The following is a 23,321-nucleotide window of genomic DNA, read 5'->3' on the forward strand; positions in this document are numbered from 1 at the left end:
CTGATACAGGTATTGATAGAGTTCACGTTAGTTAGACTTACGCCGATACTCCAGTCCCTGATACAGGTATTGATAGAGTTCACGTTAGTTAGACTTACGGTGATACTCCAGTCCCTGATACAGGTATTGATAGAGTTCACGTTAGTTAGACTTAGGCCGATACTCCAGTCCCTGATACAGGTATTGATAGAGTTCACGTTAGTTAGACTTACGCCGATACTCCAGTCCCTGATACAGGTATTGATAGAGTTCACGTTAGTTAGACTTACGGCGATACTCCAGTCCCTGATACAGGTATTGTAGAGTTACACGTTAGTTAGACTTACGCCGATACTCCAGTCCCTGATACAGGTATTGATAGAGTTCACGTTAGTTAGACTTACGCCGATACTCCAGTCCCTGATACAGGTATTGATAGAGTTCACGTTAGTTAGACTTACGCCGATACTCCAGTCCCTGATACAGGTATTGGATAGAGTTCACGTTAGTTAGACTTACGCCGATACTCCAGTCCCTGATACAGGTATTGTAGAGTTCACGTTAGTTAGACTTACGCCGATACTCCAGTCCCTGATACAGGTATTGGATAGAGTTCACGTTAGTTAGACTTACGCCGATACTCCAGTCCCTGATACAGGTATTGATAGAGTTCACGTTAGTTAGACTTACGCCGATACTCCAGTCCCTGATACAGGTATTGATAGAGTTCACGTTAGTTAGACTTACGCCGATACTCCAGTCCCTGATACAGGTATTGATAGAGTTCACGTTAGTTAGACTTACGCCGATACTCCAGTCCCTGATACAGGTATTGATAGAGTTCACGTTAGTTAGACTTACGCCGATACTCCAGTCCCTGATACAGGTATTGATAGAGTTCACGTTAGTTAGACTTACGCCGATACTCCAGTCCCTGATACAGGTATTGATAGAGTTCACGTTAGTTAGACTTACGCCGATACTCCAGTCCCTGATACAGGTATTGATAGAGTTCACGTTAGTTAGACTTACGCCGATACTCTCCAGAGTCCCTGATACAGGTAGTCCTGATAGAGTTCACGTTAGTTAGACTTACGGCGATACTCCAGTCCCTGATACAGGTATTGGTAGAGTACACGTTAGTTAGACTTACGGCGATACTCCAGTCCCTGATACAGGTATTGGTAGAGTACACGTTAGTTAGACTTACGGCGATACTCCAGTCCCTGATACAGGTATTGGTAGAGTACACTTAGTTAGACTTACGGCGATACTCCAGTCCCTGATACAGGTATTGATAGAGTACACTTAGTTAGACTTACGGCGATACTCCAGTCCCTGATACAGGTATTGGTAGAGTACACTTAGTTAGACTTACGGCGATACTCCAGTCCCTGATACAGGTATTGGTAGAGTACACTTAGTTAGACTTACGGCGATACTCCAGTCCCTGATACAGGTATTGGTAGAGTACACTTAGTTAGACTTACGGCGATACTCCAGTCCCTGATACAGGTATTGGTAGAGTACACTTAGTTAGACTTACGGCGATACTCCAGTCCCTGATACAGGTATTGGTAGAGTACACTTACGCGTTCAGTCCCTGATACAGTTTGTGTACTTATTAGACTTACGCGATACTCCAGTCCCTGATACAGGTATTGGTAGAGTACACTTAGTTAGACTTACGGCGATACTCCAGTCCCTGATACAGGTATTGGTAGAGTACACTTAGTTAGACTTACGGCGATACTCCAGTCCCTGATACAGGTATTGGTAGAGTACACTTAGTTAGACTTACGGCGATACTCCAGTCCCTGATACAGGTATTGGTAGAGTACACTTAGTTAGACTTACGCGATACTCCAGTCCCTGATACAGGTATTGGTAGAGTACACTTAGTTAGACTTACGGCGATACTCCTACGGCGAACTCCAGTCCCTGATACAGGTATTGGTAGAGTACACTTAGTACTCCAGACTTACAGGTATTGGAGTACATTAGACTTACCAGTCCCTGATACAGGTATTGGTAGAGTACACTTTAGTTAGACTTACGGGGATACTCCAGTCCCTGATACAGGTATTGGTAGAGTACATGTTCTCCCGACATAACAAGTAACAGTCTTTGGTAATGCGGTATCTACAAACACTGGATCTGTCTGGAAGGATACAAAACAAAGGTTATTGTAGCAGATAATTATTACTCTTCACTTTTCAGTCCATGGGCAAATGATCTTTTTGTATCAATTAAAATATTTTTCTATCTTCTGCATTTCATTTCACTTTGTTTTAAATTGATATATTAACGGAAACAAGTAAACAAATCTGCAAGCTTTAAACATGATTTGCTAGCTACACACAGAATCTGCTTCTCCCACCTGTCTCTTCAGACCACAATGAATCACTACGTTCAACGTCATATGACCTTTATGGTGTGACTTATGCAGTCGTATATCGTAAAAACAACGATAAACATAATATGTAAACAGCTTTAAATATCCAATGGGCCGCAGTGGTCGAGTGGTCAATGCATTTCTATATATAACAACTGGTCATCCACCGTTCGAATCTCCTGTAGGATAGTTGCCAGGTACCAACCATAGGTAAATGGCCTTCTATCGGGTTCTCTGACCTTGCTCCACATTGACCTACCTTAAATGACCACGACTGTTGGTATGGCGTTAAACATAAAAATATTTGAAGTAACTTAGAGAAACATTATATAAACAAACATATGACATGACATTGTGTGTAATATATAGCTGTGAGGACTTACTAGGGAAGCTGCAGGCGATCCGGCAATCGGTGTGGATCCGTCTATAACAAGATACAGACATGTTATCGCTATGTTTTTTTTGACGCATGCATTTATCATAGAAATACAATACTGATTCTCTTTATTGGTATAACACAAACCTACTTCGGAATCAATTACTTTAATCCTATATAATTTGAAATTGGCAAAACAAAGGCATCCACCACTTTAATCCTTCTAATTAACATTCATAATTAAGGAGTTACCGATTACTTACCCGTTTGGCATAACTTTCCTGATTTTCCTGATGGACAAATACAAGATGCTTGACCATTTTCAACAAAGCAAACTCCTCCGTTACAATGCGTGCTACTACAAGGGCCACCTTAATTAAGAATGAAAGTACTGAACGCATCAAGAGACACCAGGCGATATAGAATATTAGTTTTTCAGATAAATTAAGCATAGCATTTGTACAGTATCCCGAACACTGCAGTGATTCCATTTTAACTGCATGTATTGAACGAAATGTGCATGGTGATTAGCTTACTACAACTATAGACTTGAATTCAATGGTATGATTCCTACCTGTGTTGAATTTTATAGCCATGCAGGTACAATACGCCTTGTCAAGTATACAGGTATATTCAAGGTTCGAGTAAATTATTATAACTGTGTGAAGAAAAGCTTTAAACTAGTGCACAATCTGTACTTAGATTATGTTCAATAACAATTCCACATCAAGACTTGCATTATCATGCGATAACGTAATAACACGCACCTGTTGTTGATGCGATACCACATGTAGTTCCGGTAAAACTAGATGCACAGATACAGTGGGCTGTGGATAACGTAACATCGGCAATACATTGTCCATTGTTCTGGCAGTGTAAGGCTTGGCATGGCCCACCTGAAAGTTTGGTTATCAAATATTAAAGCAAATAGATAATTAACATACCTTTAAAACGATCAAACTTCAGCTTAATTAAGACATGTTTAGATATGTCTCTATCTTTTCCAAACGATCTTTTTGATATGAAAACGCATATATAGAGATCTAATTTGTTGATAAAATAATAAGTTAAGGAGTTGAAATTGTAATCAATAACAGAACTGTAATGTATGGAATAAACCATATAACACTAAGTTGACCACTAATCTTACCTTGTGTAGCAGCATTTGGACCAACGACGTGAACTGTTATACACCTTTGTTTACCTTGTCCAACACTGGTAAATAAAAAAAATCATAAATAAATTTCTGCTGATAATAGACAATATAAGAAATAGTTTTGCTTTACTGCTTTTTACATACATGTTTAAAAATGAAATATTTTCATCAGTCAGTGTAAGCGTTTATGGATTTCTGTGAACCAACCTCGTTTTGGTGGGCATTAAACACACGTGATTATCTCCCGTCTCGCTATTGGTTGGCGATATGGTGACGTCAGTATGACAAGTAGTGCTTGATGTGGATGGTGGAGAGAACGCGACAAGATTCTTCATTGGTGTCGTCCCTGTCTGCATAATATCGGGACTGTCGTACAAAATAACACTGGTCATCACACAGAAAATGATATTTAGAAGCATGGTGGTGGCTCTTTCTTTATAATATTAGAAATTAGTTTAATTTTCATGACAATGTCGGCATAGAACATTCAAAGCTTTTCAGCGAAAAAAGGGCATCGATGGTCATAAAGCAACAACATAATCATCTTCTGGCCATGCTTGAATGAGGTTCTTACATATTTTATTCTCGGTCTTACCAATGGTTGTCCGATGTCCCTGGAGTCGTTGTCAGATGGATATGACATGGAGAGTCGACTTTACACTCCACTACAGAGTTCTCGGGTAAGGATGGTGATGTAAACTGTGGCTGTGGTAAATATTTCAAGCTAACTAAGCTTAGCACATTCATTGTCATTATACAGAAACATATAATAACAATAATACAGAAGTATTTCTATTTATTTTAACCAGTAATAGTTTCATAGTTTAACCCTATGAACATTTTGAAATATCATAAAAAATAATTTTGAAATATTTCCATTCTATCATAAATGCAGTTATGGTTGATCTTTTCTGATGATGATTCCAGTATTACTTACAATTAAGTTGCGGCAGTAAAATAAAGAAGGTTTTATATTCGTATTATGACTAACCTACCTTGGTGGTATCAGATGGTGAAGTGATAACTCCTGAAAAACCGTGAAGTGTTCAAATAAACGTAAACGTAACAATTTATTAGCATGTCTATTAATTTCTAAAAAGGAAGAAACTACTAAAACAATTAAAATGTTAAAACAGAATTTAATTTTCAGGTGGTTGTTCAGTTTGTCATAATTGAACTGCCGAATGATCAAGACTTTAATCATATTTGCGTTTAAGCTTGGGTATTGATTTTCTCTGTAGAGAAATTAAAATCTGGCAAAATGTTTTTTTTCTGGTGACAGAGTATCTGGCTTTGGTGACATTTTATCTGTGTCTCTTGTGTGATCTCAGTTTAATGTTGACCAACCATTATCACCAAACATCAGAAGTCATATCACTGTTCATTTACTAGCAAACGCAACACTGTCAATTGTAATTGAAAACAAAATTGTAAATTAACAGTAGTTAAGGATCATTTATATACCTTTCCTCAGCTTTCCTCTTCACATTTATGGACCTAATGCATATATGTTTCATGTTTATTTTGTTTGTCACCCCAATATATCAACCATCCTTTGTCAATAAAATATCTCAAAATTGGAATATCTGAGTTAACTGTTGTCGATAAGGCAATACTAAATACCTGATGATGGCTGCACTGCGTTTACATTGAAGCAGATTTCATCGACATTTCTGAATAAATCAAGACATTTGAGAAATATTAATCAAAAGATGTTCTTTATAGTGCCTTGTGACAAGGTAAATTCAAATAGCATTCTTGTGCAAAACATTAATAATTATATCTTTAAATGTAATTTTAAATAAGCAACCTATACATTTATATTGCCTTTAAATGAGAAGTAGTGACGAGACTTAAATTTTTTATGTGAATTAAAAAAAAATCAATATGAAAGTGATACTGACGTTGTTGTTGTTTTTGTTTGTACACAGACATGTTTATTGCCGGACTGTGTGGGAGTAACAGGTACGTTTAGCAGACTGCTACTGCTTGTCAATGGATGCACAGTCACGTTTCCCGGAGTAATCCCCGGATCGACCAATCCAAAGGCAGCGTTGGATCTAGGAATAAGAATCAATCATAAGCACATTGGTGACTAAAATATAGTTTTATGTTAAACGTCCCTGACAACGTAAAGTTTTATGTTATACGTCCCTGACAACAATAGTTTTATGTTATACGTCCCTGACAACATATAGTTTTATGTTATAAGTCCCTGACAACATATAGTTTTATGTTATACGTCCCTGACAACATATAGTTTTTATGTTATACGTCCCCGACAACATATAGTTTTATGTTATACGTCCCTGACAACAATATAGTTTTATGTTATACGTCCCTGACAACATATAGTTTTATGTTATACGTCCCCGACAACATATAGTTTTATGTTATAAGTCCCTGACAACATATAGTTTTATGTTATACGTCCCCGACAACATATAGTTTTATGTTATAAGTCCCTGACAACATATATGTTATAAGTTTATAGTTTTATGTTATAAGTCCCTGACAACATATAGTTTTATGTTATACGTCCCCTGACAACATATAGTTTTATGTTATAAGTCCCCGACAACATATAGTTTTATGTTATACGTCCCTAACAACATATAGTTTTATGTTATAGTTTTATGTTATACGTCCCTGACAACATGTTATAGTCCCACATAGTTTTATGTTATACGTCCCTGACAACATATAGTTTTATGTTATACGTCCCTGACAACATATAGTTTTATGTTATGTTATATAGTTTTATGTTATACGTCCCTGACAACAATAGTTTTATGTTATTCCGACAACATATGTTATATTACGTCCCTGACAACATATAGTTTTATGTTATACGTCCTGACAACATATAGTTTTATGTTATACGTCCTGACCATGACAACATATAGTTTTTATGTTATACGTCCCGACAACAATAGTTTATGTTAACAACATATAGTTTTATGTTATAAGTCCCTGACAACATATAGTTTTATGTTATAAGTCCCCGACAACATATAGTTTTATGTTATACGTCCCTGACAACATATAGTTTTATGTTTATACGTCCCCGACAACATATAGTTTTATGTTATAAGTCCCCGACAACATATAGTTTTTATGTCCCAAACATATATTTTATTTTAGTCCCTGACAACATATAGTTTTATGTTATACGTCCCTGACAACATATAGTTTTATGTTATAAGTCCCGACAACAATAGTTTTATGTTATACGTCCCTGACAACATATAGTTTTTGTTTATACGTCCCTGACAAACATTTAGTTTTTATGTAGTCCCTTTAAATAGTTGTCCATGTTTAAAAAACAATAGTTTATGTAATTTACAACATAGTTTATGATTAGTATTTTCCATACATATATGAACATTAGTTTTTTATAATCCCTGATACAGGTATGGTAGAGTCACGTTAGTTAGACTTACGCGATACTCCAGTCCCTGATACAGGTATTAGAGTCACGTTAGTTAGACTTACGCGATACTCCAGTCCCTGATACAGGTATGTCACGTTAGTTAGACTTACGGTGATACTCCAGTCCCTGATACAGGTATTTTACCAAACCAATACGAACGTTATGGTATTGACTTACGGTATTGTACTTAAGGCAATACTCCAGTCCCTGATACAGGTATTGATAGAGTTCACGTTAGTTAGACTTACGCCGATACTCCAGTCCCTGATACAGGTATTGATAGAGTACACGTTAGTTAGACTTACGGCGATACTCCAGTCCCTGATACAGGTATTGATAGAGTTCACGTTAGTTAGACTTACGGCGATACTCCAGTCCCTGATACAGGTATTGATAGAGTACACGTTAGTTAGACTTACGGCGATACTCCAGTCCCTGATACAGGTATGAGAGCACGTAGTATTGATACAGGTATTGATAGAGTACACTTAGTTAGACTTACGGCGATACTCCAGTCCCTGATACAGGTATTGATAGAGTACACTTAGTTAGACTTAAGGCAATACTCCAGTCCCTGATACAGGTATTGATAGAGTTCACGTTAGTTAGACTTACGGCGATACTCCAGTCCCTGATACAGGTATTGATAGAGTACACTTAGTTAGACTTACGGCGATACTCCAGTCCCTGATACAGGTATTGATAGAGTTACACGTTAGTTAGACTTACGCCGATACTCCAGTCCCTGATACAGGTATTGATAGAGTTCACGTTAGTTAGACTTACGCGATACCAGTCCCTGATACAGGATATTAGACTCCGTACTCCAGTCTGATACAGGTATTGATAGAGTTCACGTTAGTTAGACTTACGCCGATACTCCAGTCCCTGATACAGGTATTGATAGAGTTCACGTTAGTTAGACTTACGCCGATACTCCAGTCCCTGATACAGGTATTGATAGAGTACACGTTAGTTAGACTTACGGCGATACTCCAGTCCCTGATACAGGTATTGATAGAGTTCACGTTAGTTAGACTTACGGTGATACTCCAGTCCCTGATACAGGTATTGATAGAGTTCACGTTAGTTAGACTTACGGCGATACTCCAGTCCCTGATACAGGTATTGATAGAGTTCACGTTAGTTAGACTTACGGCGATACTCCAGTCCCTGATACAGGTATTGATAGAGTACACGTTAGTTAGACTTACGGCGATACTCCAGTCCCTGATACAGGTATTGATAGAGTTCACTTAGTTAGACTTACGGCGATACTCCAGTCCCTGATACAGGTATTGATAGAGTACACTTAGTTAGACTTACGCCGATACTCCAGTCCCTGATACAGGTATTGATAGAGTACACTTAGTTAGACTTACGGTGATACTCCAGTCCCTGATACAGGTATTGATAGAGTTCACTTAGTTAGACTTACGGCGATACTCCAGTCCCTGATACAGGTATTGATAGAGTACACTTAGTTAGACTTAAGGCAATACTCCAGTCCCTGATACAGGTATTGATAGAGTACACTTAGTTAGACTTACGGCGATACTCCAGTCCCTGATACAGGTATTGATAGAGTACACGTTAGTTAGACTTACGCCGATACTCCAGTCCCTGATACAGGTATTGATAGAGTACACGTTAGTTAGACTTACGCCGATACTCCAGTCCCTGATACAGGTATTGATAGAGTCACTTAGTTAGATACAGGTATTGATACACTTAGTTAGACTTACGCGATATACTCCAGTCCCTGATACAGGTATTGATAGAGTACACGTTAGTTAGACTTACGCCGATACTCCAGTCCCTGATACAGGTATTGATAGAGTACACTTAGTTAGACTTACGCCGATACTCAAGTCCCTGATACAGGTATTGATAGAGTACACGTTAGTTAGACTTACGCCGATACTCCAGTCCCTGATACAGGTATTGATAGAGTTCACGTTAGTTAGACTTACGCCGATCTAGTCCTCCAGTCCCTGATACAGGTATTGATAGAGTTACACGTTAGTTAGACTTACGCCGATACTCCAGTCCCTGATACAGGTATTGGTAGAGTACACGTTAGTTAGACTTACGCCGATACTCCAGTCCCTGATACAGGTATTGATAGAGTACACGTTAGTTAGACTTACGCCGATACTCCAGTCCCTGATACAGGTATTGATAGAGTTCACGTTAGTTAGACTTACGGCGATACTCCAGTCCCTGATACAGGTATTGGTAGAGTACACTTAGTTAGACTTACGGCGATACTCCAGTCCCTGATACAGGTATTGGTAGAGTACACTTAGTTAGACTTACGGCGATACTCCAGTCCCTGATACAGGTATTGGTAGAGTACACGTTAGTTAGACTTACGGCGATACTCCAGTCCCTGATACAGGTATTGGTAGAGTACACGTTAGTTAGACTTACGGTGATACTCCAGTCCCTGATACAGGTATTGGTAGAGTACACTTAGTTAGACTTACGGCGATACTCCAGTCCCTGATACAGGTATTGGTAGAGTACACTTAGTTAGACTTACGGCGATACTCCAGTCCCTGATACAGGTATTGGTAGAGTACACGTTAGTTAGACTTACGGCGATACTCCAGTCCCTGATACAGGTATTGATAGAGTTCACGTTAGTTAGACTTACGCCGATACTCAAGTCCCTGATACAGGTATTGATAGAGTACACTTAGTTAGACTTACGGTGATACTCCAGTCCCTGATACAGGTATTGATAGAGTACACTTAGTTAGACTTACGGCGATACTCCAGTCCCTGATACAGGTATTGATAGAGTACACTTAGTTAGACTTACGCCGATACTCAAGTCCCTGATACAGGTATTGGTAGAGTACACGTTAGTTAGACTTACGGTGATACTCCAGTCCCTGATACAGGTATTGATAGAGTTCACGTTAGTTAGACTTACGCCGATACTCAAGTCCCTGATATAGGTATTGGTAGAGTACACTTAGTTAGACTTACGGCGATACTCCTGTCCCTGATACAGGTATTGGTAGAGTACACGTTAGTTAGACTTACGGTGATACTCCAGTCCCTGATACAGGTATTGGTAGAGTACACTTTAGTTAGACTTACGGCGATACTCCAGTCCCTGATACAGGTATTGGTAGAGTACATGTTCTCCCGACATAACAAGTAACAGTCTTTGGTAATGCGGTATCTACAAACACTGGATCTGTCTGGAAGGATACAAAACAAAGGTTATCGTAGCAGATAATTATTACTCTTCACTTTTCAGTCCATGGGCAAATGATCTTTTTGTATCAATTAAAATATTTTTCTATCTTCTGCATTTCATTTCACTTTGTTTTAAATTGATATATTAACGGAAACAAGTAAACAAATCTGCAAGCTTTAAACATGATTTGCTAGCTACACACAGAATCTGCTTCTCCCACCTGTCTCTTCAGACCACAATGAATCACTACGTTCAACGTCATATGACCTTTATGGTGTGACTTATGCAGTCGTATATCGTAAAAACAACGATAAACATAATATTTATACAGCTTTAAATATCCAATGGGCCGCAGTGGTCGAGTGGTCAATGCATTTCTATATATAACAACTGGTCATCCACCGTTCGAATCTCCTGTAGGATAGTTGCCAGGTACCAACCATAGGTAAATGGTCTTCTATCGGGTTCTCTGACCTTGCTCCACCTTGACCTACCTTAAATGACCACGACTGTTAGTATGGCGTTAAACATAAAAATATTTGAAGTAACTTAGAGAAACATTATATAAACAAACATATGACATGACATTGTGTGTAATATATAGCTGTGAGGACTTACTAGGGAAGCTGCAGGCGATCCGGCAATCGGTGTGGATCCGTCTATAACAAGATACAGACATGTTATCGCTATGGTTTTTTTGACGCATGCATTTATCATAGAAATACAATACTGATTCTCTTTATTGGTATAACACAAACCTACTTCGGAATCAATTACTTTAATCCTATATAATTTGAAATAGGCAAAACAAAGGCATCCACCACTTTAATCCTTCTAATTAACATTCATAATTAAGGAGTTACCGATTACTTACCCGTTTGACATAACTTTCCTGATTTTCCTGATGGACAAATACAAGATGCTTGACCATTTTCAACAAAGCAAACTCCTCCTCCGTTACAATGCGTGCTACTACAAGGGCCACCTTAATTAAGAATGAAAGTACTGAACGCATCAAGAGACACCAGGCGATATAGAATATTAGTTTTTCAGATAAATTAAGCATAGCATTTGTACAGTATCCCGAACACTGCAGTGATTCCATTTTAACTGCATGTATTGAACGAAATGTGCATGGTGATTAGCTTACTACAACTATAGACTTGAATTCAATGGTATGATTCCTACCTGTGTTGAATTTTATAGCCATGCAGGTACAATACGCCTTGTCAAGTATACAGGTATATTCAAGGTTCGAGTAAATTATTATAACTGTGTGAAGAAAAGCTTTAAACTAGTGCACAATCTGTACTTAGATTATGTTCAATAACAATTCCACATCAAGACTTGCATTATCATGCGATAACGTAATAACACGCACCTGTTGTTGATGCGATACCACATGTAATTCCGGTAAAACCAGATGCACAGATACAGTGGGCTGTGGATAACGTAACATCGGCAATACATTGTCCATTGTTCTGGCAGTGTAAGGCTTGGCATGGCCCACCTGAAAGTTTGGTTATCAAATATTAAAGCAAATAGATAATTAACATACCTTTAAAACGATCAAACTTCAGCTTAATTAAGACATGTTTAGATATGTCTCTATCTTTTCCAAACGATCTTTTTGATATGAAAACGCATATATAGAGATATAATTTGTTGATAAAATAATAAGTTAAGGAGTTGAAATTGTAATCAATAACAGAACTGTAATGTATGGAATAAACCATATAACACTAAGTTGACCACTAATCTTACCTTGTGTAGCAGCATTTGGACCAACGACGTGAACTGTTATACACCTTTGTTTACCTTGTCCAACACTGGTAAATAAAAAAAATCATAAATAAATTTCTGCTGATAATAGACAATATAAGAAATAGTTTTGCTTTACTGCCTTTTACATACATGTTTAAAAATGAAATATTTTCATCAGTCAGTGTAAGCGTTTATGGATTTCTGTAGGAACCAACCTCGTTTTGGTGGGCATTAAACACACGTGATTATCTCCCGTCTCGCTATTGGTTGGCGATATGGTGACGTCAGTATGACAAGTAGTGCTTGATGTGGATGGTGGAGAGAACGCGACAAGATTCTTCATTGGTGTCGTCCCTGTCTGCATAATATCGGGACTGTCGTACAAAATAATACTGGTCATCACACAGAAAATGATATTCAGAAGCATGGTGGTGGCTCTTTCTTTATAATATTAGAAATTAGTTTAATTTTCATGACAATGTCGGCATAGAACATTCAAAGGTTTTCAGCGAAAAAAGGGCATCGATGGTCATAAAGCAACAACATAATCATCTTCTGGCCATGCTTGAATGAGGTTCTTACATATTTTATTCCCGGTCTTACCAATGGTTGTCCGATGTCCCTGGAGTCGTTGTCAGATGGATATGACATGGAGAGTCGACTTTACACTCCACTACAGAGTTCTCGGGTAAGGATGGTGATGTAAACTGTGGCTGTGGTAAATATTTCAAGCTAACTAAGCTTAGCACATTCATTGTCATTATACAGAAACATATAATAATAATAATACAGAAGTATTTCTATTTATTTTAACCAGTAATAGTTTCATAGTTTAACCCTATGAACATTTTGAAATATCATAAAAAATAATTTTGAAATATTTCCATTCTATCATAAATGCAGTTATGGTTGATCTTTTCTGATGATGATTCCAGTATTACTTACAATTAAGTTGCGGCAGTAAAATAAAGAAGGTCCTTTATTCGTATTATGACTGACCTACCTTGGTGGTATCAGGTGGTGAAGTGATAACTCCTGAAAAACCGTGAAGTGTTCAAATAAACGTAAACGTAACAGTTTATTAATATGTCTATTAATTTCTAAAAAGGAAGAAACTAATACAATTAAAATGATAAATCAGAATTAATGCCTATTAATTTCTAAAAAAGGAAGAAACTACTAAAACAATTAAAATGTTAAAACAGAATTTAATTTTCTGGTGGTTTTTCAGTTTGCCATAATTGAACTGCCGAATGTTTAAGACTTTAATCATGTTTGCGTTTAAGCTTGGGTATTGATTTTCTCTCTAGAGAAATTAAAATCTGGTAAAAAAAAATTTTCTGGTGACAGAGTATCTGGCTTTGGTGACATTTTATCTGTGTCTCTTGTGTGATCTCAGTTGAATGTTGACCAACCATTATCACCAAACATCAGAAGTCATATCACTGTTCATTTACTAGCAAACGCAACACTGTCAATTGTAATTAAAAACAAAATTGTAAATTAACAGTAGTTAAGGATCATTTATATACCTTTCCTCAGCTTTCCTCTTCACATTTATGGACCTAATGCATATATGTTTCATGTTTATTTTGTTTGTCACCCCAATATATCAACCATCTTTTGTCAATAAAATATCTCAAAATTGGAATATCTGAGTTAACTGTTGTCGATAAGGCAATACTAAATACCTGATGATGGCTGCACTGCGTTTACATTGAAGCAGATTTCATCGACATTTCTGAATAAATCAAGACATTTGAGAAATATTAATCAAAAGATGTTCTTTATAGTGCCGTGTGACAAGGTAAATTAAAATAGCATACTTGTGCAAAACATTAACAATTATATCTCTAAATGTAATTTTAAATAAGCAACCTATACATTTATATTGCCTTTAAATAAGAAGTAGTGACGAGACTTAAATTTTTTATGTGAATTAAAAAAATCAATATGAAAGTGATACTGACGTTGTTGTTGTTTTTGTTTGTACACAGACATGTTTATTGCCGGACTGTGTGGGAGTAACAGGTACGTTTAGCAGACTGCTACTGCTTGTCAATGGATGTACAGTCACGTTTCCCGGAGTAATCCCCGGATCGACCAATCCAAAGGCAGCGTTGGATCTAGGAATAAGAATCAATCATAAGCACATTGGTGACTAAAATATAGTTTTATGTTAAACGTCCCTGACAACGTAAAGTTTTATGTTATACGTCCCCGACAACAAATAGTTTTATGTTATACGTCCCTGACAACATATAGTTTTATGTTATAAGTCCCTGACAACATATAGTTTTATGTTATAAGTCCCTGACAACATATAGTTTTATGTTATACGTCCCTGACAACATATAGTTTTATGTTATAAGTCCCTGACAACATATAGTTTTATGTTATACGTCCCTGACAACATATAGTTTTATGTTATACGTCCCTGACAACATATAGTTTTATGTTATACGTCCCCGACAACATATAGTTTTATGTTATACGTCCCTGACAACATATAGTTTTATGTTATACGTCCCTGACAACATACAGTTTTATGTTATACGTCCCCGACAACAAATAGTTTTATGTTATAAGTCCCTGACAACATATAGTTTTATGTTATAAGTCCCTGACAACATATAGTTTTATGTTATACGTCCCCGACAACATATAGTTTTATGTTATAAGTCCCTGACAACATATAGTTTTATGTTATAAGTCCCTGACAACATATAGTTTTATGTTATACGTCCCTGACAACATATAGTTTTATGTTATACGTCCCTGACAACATATAGTTTTATGTTATACGTCCCCGACAACAAATAGTTTTATGTTATACGTCCCTGACAACATATAGTTTGATGTTATACGTCCCTAACAACATATAGTTTTATGTTATACGTCCCTGACAACATATAGTTTAATGTTATACGTCCCCGACAACATATAGTTTTATGTTATAAGTCCCTGACAACATACAGTTTTATGTTATACGTCCCCGACAACAAATAGTTTTATGTTATAAGTCCCTGACAACATATAGTTTTATGTTATAAGTCCCCGACAACATATAGTTTTATGTTGTAAGTCCCTGACAACATATAGTTTTATGTTATACGTCCCTGACAACATATAGTTTTATGTTATACGTCCCCGACAACATATAGTTTTATGTTATACGTCCCTGACAACATATAGTTTTATGTTATACGTCCCTGACAACATACAGTTTTATATTATACGTCCCTGACAACATATAGTTTTATGTTATAAGTTCCTGACAACATATAGTTTTATGTTAATCGTCCCCGACAACAAATAATTTTATGTTATAAGTCCCCGACAACATATAGTTTTATGTTATACGTCCCTGACAACATATAGTTTTATGTTATACGTCCCTGACAACATATAGTTTTATGTTATACGTCCCTGACAACATATAGTTTTATGTTATAAGTCCCCGACAACATATAGTTTTATGTTGTAAGTCCCTGACAACATATAGTTTTATGTTATACGTCCCTGACAACATATAGTTTTATGTTATAAGTCCCCGACAACATATAGTTTTATGTTATAAGTCCCTGACAACATATAGTTTTATGTTGTAAGTCCCTGACAACATACAGTTTTATGTTATACGTCCCTGACAACATATAGTTTTATGTTATAAGTTCCTGACAACATATAGTTTTATGTTATACGTCCCTGACAACATATAGTTTTATGTTATAAGTCCCCGACAACATATAGTTTTATGTTATACGTCCCTGACAACATATAGTTTTATTTTATACGTCTCTGACATACGTCTCTGACAAAACATTTAGTTTTTATTACGTATCCTTTAAAGATGATTCCCAAATTCATAACAAAATGTACAATTTTACCGAAGTTTTGATGGGGTATTTTACCAAAATAATACGTAATGCCTATATGCCTATAATACGTAATTGTAATGTTTTCCAGACCCTTTAGGACCTTTCACATGAGAACAAAACGAGAAAAAAATGTTCTTACGGCGATACTAGAGTCCCTGATACAGGTATTGGTAGAGTACACTTTAGTTAGACTTACGGGGATACTCCAGTCCCTGATATAGGTATTGGTAGAGTACACTTTAGTTAGACTTACGGGGATACTCCAGTCCCTGATACAGGTATTGGTAGAGTACACTTTAGTTAGACTTACGGGGATACTCCAGTCCCTGATACAGGTATTGGTAGAGTACACTTTAGTTAGACTTACGGGGATACTCCAGTCCCTGATACAGGTATTGGTAGAGTACACGTTAGTTAGACTTACGGCGATACTCAAGTCCCTGATATAGGTATTGGTAGAGTACACTTAGTTAGACTTACGGCGATACTCCAGTCCCTGATACAGGTATTGGTAGAGTACACGTTAGTTAGACTTACGGGGATACTCCAGTCCCTGATACAGGTATTGGTAGAGTACACGTTAGTTAGACTTACGGCGATACTCCAGTCCCTGATACAGGTATTGGTAGAGTACACGTTAGTTAGACTTACGGCGATACTCCTGTCCCTGATACAGGTATTGGTAGAGTACACGTTAGTTAGACTTACGGCGATACTCCAGTCCCTGATACAGGTATTGGTAGAGTACACGTTAGTTAGACTTACGGTGATACTCCAGTCCCTGATACAGGTATTGGTAGAGTACACTTAGTTAGACTTACGGCGATACTCCAGTCCCTGATACAGGTATTGGTAGAGTACACGTTAGTTAGACTTACGGCGATACTCCAGTCCCTGATACAGGTATTGGTAGAGTACATGTTCTCCCGACATAACAGGTAACTGTCTTTGGTAATGCGGTATCTACAAACACTGGATCTGTCTGGAAGGATACAAAACAAACTGTAACACTCTCTTTTTTGTTTTATTTCTTGTTCATTTTCTGCAAGTTTATGATTAAATCTAAACACATATGTCATGTTTACAACACAAGGCCATTATGTTGCATTGTTTTTGTTGAATATTGACAAAACGAAGTTCATGTGAACTATTTAAGGCATGACTTAAAACTCTTCATGTGATTGTTCACATATATTCTGGTATTTTTTATGCCTGCATGGACAACTAAGAAAAAAAATCAAAGCTGTCATACTGTCATACTCAGCAAAAATAGCTTTATAACAATTTACACTTTAAACAATGATAGTGTTAGTTGTTACATTACATATCCCCTTAACTTATATATGGGTTAAATGACGATGAATCCTGGCATTTTATCCTCCTTGCGACCCAGTGTTCGAATCACGAAGCATGTTATGGAAATCAATGTGGCATTAAAATGTGGTTTGTTATGACAGAACCATCTAAATCTGATAACTCACTGGTGACGCTGTCGGAGATCCAGGGATTGGTGTTGATTCATCTGTTAAAATTCAAAATACAGACTTAGCAAAATCTCTCCAGCATTGTCACAAATAAGTTTGTGAGAGAAATCCATATATAGTTTCTATATTTGGTATTTCACAGCAATGATTGAGTTATCGGCCATGTTTTATCTTTTATATAAATTTGCAACGAATAGGGGTTTTACGGTTACTTACTCTTTTCGCATAAATTTCCGGATGTTCCCGTTGGACAAATACAAGATGCTTGACCATTGTTTGGAGAACAAACCCCACCACCAAGACATGACACGCTGCTGCAAGGGCCAGCTATAATAGTAATCAAAGTACTGAACGCACAGAAAACAATATTTTTCATATAGACTTTAATGTGAAAATATAAGAGGAGTTTCCATAATTCCATATTATTCAGTTCCTTTAAACCAACAAAAAAGAAAGTAAAGTACATTAAATACAAATATCGTTGTATGGTCTTTGAATTGTTTTTTATTTGGCATAGAAAATCATTCTCTCTAAGTTTTAAAATTTCCATATTAACCGACTTTTGTAATAAGCCGTTAAACTAGATAATTTTAACATTAATTTTTATTTGTACGAGTATCGCCGATGTCAGTCATTTGATGTAACTCGGTTTTCGGATATTATCCGAAAGTTTGAAACACGGCGTTGACTGTGGCAATTCGTTCAAAACGGTTGGTATTTCAGGCGACGTTAACCAATATGTCAATAGTATATTGGTGGTTTTATGGATTTGGATCGTCATATTTAAGCATGCATATTCACACATTTCATGACAGTTTGTGATGGAAAAATTTCAAGAAATATAACTTTAATAAACATAATATGTTTAACGACTGGTTTGTTAGTCAGAATATCTAGTAGAATGTTACAATTTATTTGTTTTATCCTGGGTTCTACTGCCATGTTAGCTCGCAAATCCCTTTGTCTCGCTATAAAGTTTATGGGTATTGGCTAGAATGAACGACATCAAATTCATTTTTATTATATTTTAATGACACAACTGAATGTGTAAATAGTAAAATTAAACTATTTGCTGATGATACTTCACTTTATGAAATAATAACTGATAACCATGTAGAAATTGCAGATAATCTAACCAATGATCTAAGTAATATCAATAATTGGGCAAAGAAGTGGGACATTAATTTTAATCCTTCAAAAACAGAAACTGTACTTTTCTCAAGAAAATGACATATATTCATTCCTGATATTTTCTTTGCAGATAAAATTGGAAACAATGTTCTATTTCACAAACATTTGGGGGTAACTTTCAGTAGTGATGGTAAATGGTCCAAAGTTATTAATAATATTTATACTCAGGCCTCTATAATACTTAATATTTAAAGATTACTTAAACACAATGTAGATAGAAAGGGCCTTTTAAAAATTTATACATCCTTTATAAGACCTGTTTTAGAATATGGTGATGTCATTTGGGATAATTGTACAAAACAAGATAAAGACTTATTAGAATCTGTACAGATAGAAGCAATAAGAATTATAACAGGCCCGAGAAGAGGAACATCGCATAATAAACTTTATGCTGAAGTTGGGCTTGATTCACTTGCATTCAGACGAAAACTCCATAAATCAATATTGATGTTTAAAATTGTAAATAATGAATTCCCTAGATATCTTACTAATTTGATTGAATCATTCTTTAATGATAATAATGATACTCCTTACACATTAAGGAATAATCACCTGTTTAATCCCCCTCTGTAGAACTGATTTATACTCCAACAGCTTTATTTCCTCAATGCTACGAGAATTTAATCAAACAAATATAGAACTCATATTAAATAATTCATTAGAACAATTTAAAAAAGTATCAAAATAGATAATTATATTCCTACTACAGAAATTTCTAATATTTTTAAATATCATGTCGACCGTAAATATAACATTATTCTGTGCCAGCTACGAAAACCCTGATCTTTAACAGGATCATTTAAGAGAATCTCAAGCCTGTTCCTGTTATTATACTAATGAAAATTCATATCACTTTTTCTTTGACTGTAGGCACTTCTATGAACAGAGAGCAGTTATACAGAGAAACAGGGAATACAGAACTTAGGTTTACCAGATAATCATAATCATTTAAACATTGAAGCACTATTATATGGATGTAAATTTTGCAATAACGATATTAACAAAGATATTTTACAATGCGTGACTGAATATATCCGCCATAATAAAAGATTTGATTTCTGATTTTTTGATTTGATTATGTATTTTATATACATGAAATATATATAGCCCTTTATATATCATAGCCCTCTAAGCAAATAACACGTAACAAGTACCCATATCTAATTACTTGATAGTCAAAATACTATTTAGCAGTGCAATTAAACAATTAACTATTGTATATGTTAATATCTAATTCTAATTTACTCTTAAGGATGTATTCTTCTGAGGTTTCAGTCCCGTTGAAGTCTCGTTTCAACATAGATCAAAGAAGTTATGAGATTTTCAAATATAATTCATCAGTATATGTAGCAAGTTGCCAGATGCAAATTTTGTCAAAAAATTACATTTCTATTTTTAGTAGATTTTTTTATACGGTGATTATAAGAAATGGCCCATTTGGCGGCCATTTTGAAATTGTGTCTTTTTTCGCTTCAAGTAGAGCCACAGTTTTACCATTTTTTCCTGAAATTGTTTTTACTTAAATCATTACTGCGCCATCATTTTAAGCTGTATTTAGCTAATTTTTGCTGCAAATCGTTACTAGGTTCGTAGTAATTAAAATATTTAGCATTAATATGTGAAACGATACACTTTTGTGACTTTATTTTTACATTAAATGATAATTTTGGCACTTTTATTTTTTTCTCTAAAATACTGAAAAATAACAAAAATTCAAATGGGGCAAAAAAGTAAGCACACGGACCCCCAATTTTTCTTCCTGATTTAGAAAGAACAACCGTTTCCCTATTGATATGCAAAATAATAACAAAAGTTTAATACCAGAACTTTTTCTGTAAAGGGTTGAATTTGGCAAAAATGGCTTCAAATGGTGCATTTTGTAGCTCAAAATTAAGGGGTAGGGGTAGCATATGTTGTTATTCTGAGAAAAAATATTAGTCTATTTGATCAAAACTGGTATATTTTTATAGAAGACTACTAGAAAATGAATTCTACAAACATTCATACATATCAAACACCTCATTAGGAAATTATGGCTTTAATCTCTATGTTATATGGTCAAAACGGCAAAATTCCAATAAAATCCAATATTTTGTCAACTAGGTGTCTTTAAAGGACAAAAGCTCAAAAACGAGCACACGGACATATGTTTTTTCTTCCATTTTCTTTCATGGTATGAACTCCTTTTTCTAAAAATCTATATGAGAAAAAAAGTTTAATACAAGAAAATTTTGACTTCTCAGAGGTGTACATCCTTAACTATCGTGGCTGGATGGATACTGAATACTGATTATCGAATATTCAGAATCTTTAATACTATAATAATTATCTAATTGAATAATTTAATTATGAACATATTAGAACCATAGATGTTGGTTAACTTCAATTGTATAAAAAATGCATTCAACCTCCTACCAATTTTTTTTTGCATATTCAACTAAAGACAAAATGCTTTAGTTGTTGTCAGACTCTCATACATATTCCAAGGGGATGGGTCAGTGTGCATAAGCACAGGGACGTTTTGGCCTAATATCTCATGGTGGGTATGTATGATTCTTATCCCTATCCAAAAACTACAATCATTAGGAATATGAATTCTAAATAACTAAACTTGTTCTGAAACATTTTCTATTAAAAATAAAATTGGAGTTATCCCCCTTTATCTAGTCATTATTAATATTATTATCACTATACTGTAACAAATTCAGTTTATTCGTTTATATAAATATATGTATTAATGAATTGCAGATGCAGAATGAATTCACGTTTGTACTTTAAAATATGAACTGGAGAGGACTTAAATAGGCATAGCCTGATGTGGCCTGATGTCCGATCCCTTTGATGTACATAATATCAATAAAATATTGTTGAAATTGAAAAATCATTTTACAGTTTATTAATGTTTAAGAATAACAAGAAAATACCCATGTTGCTCATTGAGAACTAGTGTAATGGACAATATTGCTGCTATCACCTAATTCATGAATTGTACAACAATTATTGACCGAGCATGTGGCGCTGCTTACCGGGCCGATTATCGATAGTTCAACCTCCAATTTTACAAAACACCATTTTCCATCAAGATTCTCGTATCTCAACACAGGAGGCTCCCACTCTTTTCTCAGCCTACCAACGGCTCTCAACACAAGAGTGAAGACTATTAATCACTATCGAAACCCGTTGAGTGAGATATTGTAAGAATTCACAAGTATAAGTATTTCAAACCCAAAAATAAATGAAAAACATCGACTGACAGCGCAAAATACACACACAGTAATGTTAATGCATTCCCATACTACAAGAATGGTGAAGACAACAGCAAATTAGGGAAAGGAGGTGTGTCAGATATAAGTTAATCACCTAATAAATGGTCCGGTGAAAATTGAATACTCGCAGCAATCCGGTAAAGTCTCGATTTATACAACCTCCGGAAGATGATCGAGAAATATACACTTCGTTACACATATATAGAACGACATCATGTGACGAAAGTGTCTATGATCTCGGTATATCTATCCCTAACACCTTTTTTGATTTTATGTAAAAGTGAACTATCAAACATTCTTGAATTCCTCTGTATGCTACCTACCTGTACTGCACGTTAATCCAACGTAACCTGCTTTACATTGACATGAAGGGAACCCAGAACCAGGAATACATGTTCCTGTACTAGGCAGACATGGAATCGTTATACATGGGTCCTGGTCTGCAAACAACATAAAACAGTACGTATTCCATGATAATACTGTTTCGTTCGCAGATTCCTAACATATTTCACTTTAAATAACCACTTCATTTTTGTTTAATTGTTAACCAACTCTGGTTTGATAATTTATATCTATGATTCCATATATTGATTATTTAAATAATGTATTCTTTTGCCTCTCAGTTACATTGATAAAATATTAACTGATATTTCATAGCAAGTAACAATAGATTGTTTACAACAAATATCTCCTTTACAAACCAAATAAAGGAAATCCGATACTTACTAATTTGTAAATCATAGCATCGAGATTCAGCATTGCCACTGAAATGTAAATACAAATACACATGTAATCTTTCCAAATGCTGTATTAAATCAAATTATTGTTCTTATATGTAGTATTATATCAATCATATGTAATATTACAGCATGTGATATATCAATACATGTCCAATTAATGGCGACAGTTTAATGTGAGATTAATTTTAAATAAATTACATTAACAAAAAAGATCCATTTGTTTCATTATTTTACATTGTTAGAGTATAACCTAACTTCTTCTTATTTTGAAGTAAAAAGATATTTTTGTCTCCCTTTGTTCTGTAAACAAAAGGAGACAATCGCATCTTTTTAAGGATAAACTTAATATCTTTTAACAGTAGAAAACAAATTAAAGAGTAACAAAATGATAATTTGGTATTTCTATTTGTGAATATATTTATATACGGATCGTAAGAGAGTA

At 35.4% G+C, this 23,321-nt stretch overlaps 1 protein-coding gene across 1 annotated transcript in view; it reads right to left on the reverse strand.

Moving 5' to 3' along the window:
• The window catches only part of LOC138319795 (uncharacterized), a 107,638-nt gene that overhangs the window by 25,578 nt on the left and 58,739 nt on the right, over window positions 1-23,321 (reverse strand). Inside the window, exons 48-72 of the mRNA XM_069262927.1 lie at window positions 22,866-22,903; window positions 22,463-22,579; window positions 17,899-18,009; window positions 17,680-17,720; window positions 17,077-17,180; window positions 14,288-14,443; window positions 14,009-14,058; window positions 13,321-13,352; window positions 12,921-13,030; window positions 12,533-12,691; window positions 12,318-12,382; window positions 11,935-12,063; window positions 11,428-11,538; window positions 11,172-11,212; window positions 10,451-10,554; window positions 5,811-5,966; window positions 5,530-5,579; window positions 4,902-4,933; window positions 4,502-4,611; window positions 4,114-4,272; window positions 3,901-3,965; window positions 3,518-3,646; window positions 3,014-3,121; window positions 2,758-2,798; window positions 2,037-2,140 (exon numbers count right to left, since the gene is read on the reverse strand). Coding sequence (XP_069119028.1) covers window positions 2,037-2,140; window positions 2,758-2,798; window positions 3,014-3,121; window positions 3,518-3,646; window positions 3,901-3,965; window positions 4,114-4,272; window positions 4,502-4,611; window positions 4,902-4,933; window positions 5,530-5,579; window positions 5,811-5,966; window positions 10,451-10,554; window positions 11,172-11,212; window positions 11,428-11,538; window positions 11,935-12,063; window positions 12,318-12,382; window positions 12,533-12,691; window positions 12,921-13,030; window positions 13,321-13,352; window positions 14,009-14,058; window positions 14,288-14,443; window positions 17,077-17,180; window positions 17,680-17,720; window positions 17,899-18,009; window positions 22,463-22,579; window positions 22,866-22,903 — 2,322 coding nt within the window. The remainder of the gene's footprint in view (window positions 1-2,036; window positions 2,141-2,757; window positions 2,799-3,013; window positions 3,122-3,517; window positions 3,647-3,900; window positions 3,966-4,113; window positions 4,273-4,501; window positions 4,612-4,901; window positions 4,934-5,529; window positions 5,580-5,810; window positions 5,967-10,450; window positions 10,555-11,171; window positions 11,213-11,427; window positions 11,539-11,934; window positions 12,064-12,317; window positions 12,383-12,532; window positions 12,692-12,920; window positions 13,031-13,320; window positions 13,353-14,008; window positions 14,059-14,287; window positions 14,444-17,076; window positions 17,181-17,679; window positions 17,721-17,898; window positions 18,010-22,462; window positions 22,580-22,865; window positions 22,904-23,321) is intronic.

This window comes from Argopecten irradians, chromosome 3 (genome assembly GCF_041381155.1).
Source record: "Argopecten irradians isolate NY chromosome 3, Ai_NY, whole genome shotgun sequence".
NCBI classification, from domain to species: domain Eukaryota; kingdom Metazoa; phylum Mollusca; class Bivalvia; order Pectinida; family Pectinidae; genus Argopecten; species Argopecten irradians.